We start from the raw sequence: 6,464 nt of genomic DNA on the forward strand, positions 1-6,464 counted from the left end.
TCAAATAATAGACTTACAGTTTTAAATTTAAAAAAATTAATGACCCACCAAAGTAATCCAGATTTCCAGCTTCTCTTGAAAATCAACTGCTCTGGCAATATCGGGCCACCTGGCTGGCCCTTTCGGACAACGGAGAAATTCTCCAGCGCCCACACCTGGCCCACTCCACCTCTTTATGTTGCTGGCTGAGCCATGAAAACATTCGAGTCCCCCAATTTAACGGAATTGTTTCAAATCAACTAAGATGTTCTGGGAGAATCAATCCACTCTTAATTAAACCGATTCCCTTCACACTTACTTGAAGAAGAAACCTTGAAAGAGAAGGAAGAGTCACTAGAACACAGAGAAAGTCAGATGCCACTTGGCCGAATAGGGCGCACGAAAGGCAGATACACAAATACGACTTGCATCTAACAGAACAATTCTTAGAGCTCTATCGTGTACCTGTGTAAAATCTGGTCCTGATATCTTAATTTCTGATATTCTTAATTTCTGATCCCTAGGTTCCAGTTTGTTGTAATATTTTTCAAACATCTCCGTCTCAGTTTTGAGAGCAGAGTTTCCATAGCTGCAAGACAGAGGATAACTGAGTAAATTCTATGAACATGAGTTTCCACACCAAATAACTAGTATTTAACACTTATTAGCTATGTATGACATTCTGCAAGATATTTAACCTCTTGGTGCCTCAGTTTCCTCATCTGTAAAATGGGAATGATAACAGCAGCTAACTTTTAGGGTTGCAATAAGGAATACAAAGCCTTCAGGACAGTGCCTGGCTCACAGTGAGTGCTATTTAAGTGTTTAAAATATTTTTTCAATACATCTAATGGGCCACAAACTCAAAGCACTGGGATTATATTGGAAACTGTGGCTGAGATGAAGCTACAAGTTTCATCTTCAAGTTTCTTCTGACACATTTGTGAAATTCCTTCTGAATTACTACAGTCTTGAAGTTACATATATCCACAATCTTCAGATGTTTTCTTTGGTTTATATTTCTCGGGTTTTTAAATTTCCAGCAACCAGTAGATGAAATATTCACTGGAAGTTTATTATAAATGGTAGAGAAGCTTTCAATAAATGGTTTTTAAACAAGTGGAGATGACAGACCTAGTTTATTCTGTATATGCTGAGATTATGACCTTTTTAACTTAATATATACAGTTATACATAACAGTTATAAATGTTATTATTATATGTAACATATGGAATAATTGCATATATGCTTAATACACATATATATGCATACATATACATAAGAGAGAACAGCTTTGATATTTTCATAAGTTATTGAGCTAATTCCTGTTTGCCTAAATTTTAAGATTAGTGGAAAAGGCTCGATGGAGAGCCCAATAAATCAAAGCATCTTTCTTTTTCAGCATATGTCATGTTCCCACTGCAGGCTGTGGAGTCACACCTGAGTCTGAATCCCAGCACTACCACTGACTAGCTGTGTGCCCTTAGGAAAGTGACTTGACCTCTCTGCCTCCTAGGGTTACCGTGCCATTCATTATATAAGGTCATATATGCAAAGTACTTGGCACATTATAAGCACTCAGAAAATGGTAGCTATTAGTAAACTATTTATAGGTGTATATAAGTAACATCTATTCAGCTGCCAGAGCCAGGATATTCTGCATGAGACCAATAAGTTGTACCATTACTTCAACTACACCATGGGATCTTGATATGCAATTTATTTGCTACATAGTAGATATAAAACAGACTGCTAAAAGTACAGAATACTGGGCAAGTCATTCTTTGTTGTCCTTCTCCATGCTTATACCTTGGTTCAGGCATAAGTTGCCTCATACTAAAAACATCTCAACAGCCCCCTTTCAATCCTGTTGCCACATTAATTTTATCAGAGAATCTTAGCCATTGGAGAGGAGCTTAGAGGTCACCTGGCCCCACGCCCTCACCCTTCCACCCTGTCCTGGCTCCAACGACGTCTTGCTAGTTCAGTGGCGGTGCAGACACGGGGGTAAAGAGCCAAGGCAAGTTCCTTCCTCACAGTGGGGGGTCTCACTCTCTTCAGTGTTAAATGCGGACTTGGATCGTCTCCGTGCTGGACCGAGCCCACAAGGGGAGAAGGGGCCGCTCCCAGAAGCCGGCCAGCGGGTACCTGAACTCTTCTACCAGCCCGCACAGCTGGATAATAGGCAGCTCGTTGTCTTCCTCGACATGCAACTCGGTGGTAGACGTCCCGCTGTCATCTTCAGACATCATTCTAACGAAGTGGCCCTTGCCAGTGCCGAACGCGGCCAAGAGCGCCGGGAGGTTAGCGCCTTCGTCTAACTTCGATCGCGACCCAGCAGTGCGTTGCCGGGGCGACTGGACGCATGCGTAGTGGGCGAGGATTCAGAAGGCTCCGCCCACCCCCTTCCCCTCTCGCAGACCTTCACGCTGACCAGAGCGAGGTTTCTGGCCTTGACCCGGCAGGTGAACACGTTCGTTCACTTTTACTCCTTCAACAATAATTCTTAAATGACAATAATAGCAGCAACTGTTTGCTCAGTACTTACTATGCCCTTGACGCCGTGTTAAGCATAGTTTATGAAAATCCTTGCAACAACCTTGTAATTGTATCTATAATTCTCTTTATTCTCCAGACGAGGAAACTGAGACCCAGAAAGTTAATGCGAACCGGGAGGCCTCTACCCTCTTCACCACCTGATGCGTCATGCATACGAACTGCAGTTTCTCTGAGATACTAATATCCTGCATTCCTGGAAGGAAAAACCCTGGCTGAACATTAAATAGGTATAAATTCAAGAGACAGCCTTAAATAGGCTCTGAACACGTCCTAAGAATCCCGGGAGAATGTATAAAGCGGACCCTTAAGGAGCTTCCAGTAAAACGGGGGAAATAGTCCCCAAACAGCTGTTGCAACCTGGAGTGATAATAGTAACAAAAGGGCACCTCACACCGTTTAGTGGTCATCATCTCATACAATCCTCAGAAGTCTTATGAAATTGGTATTGTCTTCGTCTCACAGATCAGGACACTGTGGAATAGAGTAGCTTAGATGAGTTACCTGGGCCACACAGGAACGGAATCAAGCTCCAGCAGAACCCAAAGTCCATGCTGGTAACTGATGTGGGTCATGGCGAGGATGGGCAAGGCGGCCAGGCGGCCTTCTGTCTGCTCTCATCGGAGTGGAAGACGGCAGGATAGGAGCACTTCTCTGAGGGAGGGTGGGCGCCGAATGTGGTCAGAAAGCAAGCTGTGATAAACTGCGTGGGGTGAGGATCAGCCCCTTTCTAGCCCATGGAACATGTAGTCACTAAACTCCAAAAGACTTTTGTTTTGCTTCTTAAGGAGCACAAGTTTGGGGCCAGAGTGGATTACTGGAGATGACAGCAGGGAAGCTGAGCTCTGCCACCACCTTCTTATCTCTGCTGGTAGGCCTCTTTGGGCTCTGGTTGCAATGCAGACTATGTTTAGAAATCCTTAATATGCTCACATGCCAAGCGATACAAATGGATGCCAGTCCCAAGAAGGCCCAGGGCAAGAAACGGCTCTGCAGCAGTTCCAGGCTATGGCGAGAACAGCCCTGTCTACTGGGCTGTGCAATGCAGCAGACCTACGGTGTCAGAGGTATCAGCAGTAGGGAAAGATGCAGTGTGAAGCTTTAAGGAAGATCTAGTGGAAGAATCACAATGTAGGACCTAGGGTTTTAGAAAGAGACCATGCATGCAGTCTGCAGCAGGAAATTTCATGCCTTTTGAGAAAACAGCTCCTGGCCCCTCGGTTTGGCAGCAGTCCATAGTAGGTTATTATGTGAAAAACTGACCCGGCTTGCAGGCTTTAAATAATCATGATGATAATTGCCATTGTTATTTCTTAGTATGTTTATTACCAATTAGGTAATATTATTGCTTGATAAAAACACTAGTAACAATTACTATTTCAGTTACTATTTATTGAGTGCTAGCTCTGTGTCAGACACCATGCTAAGCACGTTCCACACATTATCTCATTGCATCTGCCTGATGGTTCTGTGAGATACGGGTACCTTCTCAACCACCATTTTACTCATGAGGAAACTCAGCTTCAGAGTTTAGCAACTTTCCCAAGGTCACGTAGCTCTTCTGGGTGGGGCTGAGATTCAAACCCAGGTTCATCTCGCTCTGCTCTGCCCTCTCATCATATCCACCCCATTAGAGCAGTGATTGGGGAGTGGGGTTGGGGGACTATTTTGCCCTCCCAGGGGACATTTGAAAATACCTGGAGATGCTTTTCATTTGCTATAACCGAGGAGGTGCTTTTGTCATCTAGAGGGCAGAAGCCAGAGATGACACTTGTATTAGTTTCCCAGCGCTGCTGTAACAAGGGACCACAAACGAGTGGCTTAAAAACACAGAAATCTATCGTCTCACAATTTTGGAGGCTAGAAGTCCAAAATCAAGCATTGGCAACAAACGCCATGCTCCCTCGGAAGGCTCTAGGGGAGAATCCTTCCCAGCTTCCAGTGGCTTCTGGCAATACTGGGCATTTCTTGACTTGTAGCCCTTTCACTCCAATCTCCATCTTCGTATGGCCTTTTTCCTTGTGTCTTTATTTGTCCTCTCAGCAGTCACTGGATTCAAGGCCAACCCTAAATCCAAGATGATTTCATTTCAAGATCCTTAAGCAATTACATCTGCAAAGATCCTTATTTCAAACAAGGTCACATTCCGAGGTTCCAGGTGGACATGAATTTGGCAGGGACACTAGTCAACCCATTACACTGTTAAACGTCCTTCTATGCAGAGGACAACCCCGCCCCCCCCCGACACACACACACACACACACACACACACACACGCACCCCACCAAATGTCAATGGCGCTGAGGTTGAGAAACTCTCTTTTAGAGGCAGACATTTCTCCTCTGGGAAGCAATGAGAATATGCCTCTGCTACTCTAGACAGCTAACAAACAGGAAGGGTCTCAGAGCAGCTTAAAGCTCAGAAGCTACCCGCTCCCTTCCCTTTTCTGGAGCCACCTCTTCTGACAGCCTGCAGTGTCTCCATGCGGATGCTGCCCCCTGCCTAGGATCTTTGTAGCACTATGCATTTTGACTTAAGAATGATACAGTCAGATCCACCCAAAGTATTAAGCTTCAACCATAAAGAAAGAGGGCCTGGCCTCTTCTTCCTCCAAAAGGAAACTGCTAAAAACATCAGATAAAGGAACTCGGGCTCACAGGCAAGCGGCTATTTGCCTGTCATAGAAAAGGGACCAGCCCTGTGAGGTGGAACACCATCCAATGGCTGCCAGAGCCCTTTCCTCTATTCTTTCAACAAACGTTTGTGGAGCACCTGCTCCGTGCTTGGCCCTGCAGCAGTGAGCCGCAAGGCTGGCATGCCAGCTCCAAGGAGCTTCCGGTCTGAAGGATTACAGTGGGATAAGTGGTATAAGAAGGAAGGGCAAGGTACCCAGATTTCCAGTGGGTGTGAAAAGCCAGAGCAAATGAGGTCTAAGCTGAGATTTGAAGATTGAGTAGGGTTCAAATCCAGGTGAGTCAGACTCATAGTCCAAACTCATCCACAAGCTGAGCCCCTAAGCAAAGACCCAGGGAAGAGTAGATCGGGGAAAGGAGAGAGCTCACGCAGAGGCCCGGAGGGCGGAATGAGCCCTTTTGGGGAATTGAATGAAGGTCAGTCTCTGCTTCACCTCTTTAGAAGAACAAAGCAAAGAAGGTCATTACTAACGTCCACTTTCCGGTTTTCCTCCCAGTCCCCCAGGAGCCCCCTTTGGCCTCTCTACTGTAAGTTGTTTGGATGCTTTTCTTTTGTTCGACTCAACTCCCTACTTCTCAGTTTCAGAGACCTTGGTCTATGGCCGATCCCCAGGTCACTACACAGGCCTTTGACCTCATCCAGAAGCAGAGGGGGACATCAGGCATGGCCAGAAAGATGTCTTTGGTGTCTCATAAAATGTGTAGAAATGACTTTGTCCCAGCCAGGGTGAGGCAGAGGCAGGAAGCCTTGGCAAAGTGTCAGAGCGGGAGCCAGCTCACTGACCAGCTAGCCCCGACTTTGAAACTTAGAATCAGAGGCATACAGGTAAGGGCTGGGAGCCATAGTCAGCATCGCTTGTGTCTCTTGCTCCTTCCGGATCACACAGGAGCAAAGGGGTTAAGAGCCTGGGCTCTGGAGCTGATGCCGGACAGGGCAGATTTCCCAGAGTTGGTGGGGGGAGACCAAGCTCTGCACCGAGAGAAGAGGAGGGTCCTTTGGCAGAGGGGGCAGAAAAAATTCAACACGCACGCCAACGTTAGAGTCAAAACAGAAGTTTATTAGAAAAGGGGTCACACTCCGTAGACAACGTGTGGTCTCCTCTCAGAGGCGAGAGTGAGAGGGACCAAGAGAAACGTGGAAAGACAGTGAGTAGGGGGGGCAGGGTAAAGGCACCGAGAGGGACTCAGGGACAGAGACAGTAGAGACAAGGACAATGAGAGAGACAGTAAAGGCA

At 46.1% G+C, this 6,464-nt stretch overlaps 1 protein-coding gene across 1 annotated transcript in view; it reads right to left on the reverse strand.

Moving 5' to 3' along the window:
* CCDC113 (coiled-coil domain containing 113) overlaps positions 1–2,319 on the reverse strand; it is a 16,892-nt gene extending 14,573 nt beyond the window's left edge. Inside the window, exons 1-2 of the mRNA XM_011379957.2 lie at positions 2,129–2,319; positions 445–568 (exon numbers count right to left, since the gene is read on the reverse strand). Coding sequence (XP_011378259.1) covers positions 445–568; positions 2,129–2,232 — 228 coding nt within the window. The 5' untranslated portion in view covers positions 2,233–2,319. The remainder of the gene's footprint in view (positions 1–444; positions 569–2,128) is intronic.
* Positions 2,320–6,464: the final 4,145 nt, after the last annotated feature.

Source organism: Pteropus vampyrus, unplaced genomic scaffold, assembly GCF_000151845.1.
Source record: "Pteropus vampyrus isolate Shadow unplaced genomic scaffold, Pvam_2.0 Scaffold379, whole genome shotgun sequence".
In the NCBI taxonomy this organism is placed as follows: domain Eukaryota; kingdom Metazoa; phylum Chordata; class Mammalia; order Chiroptera; family Pteropodidae; genus Pteropus; species Pteropus vampyrus.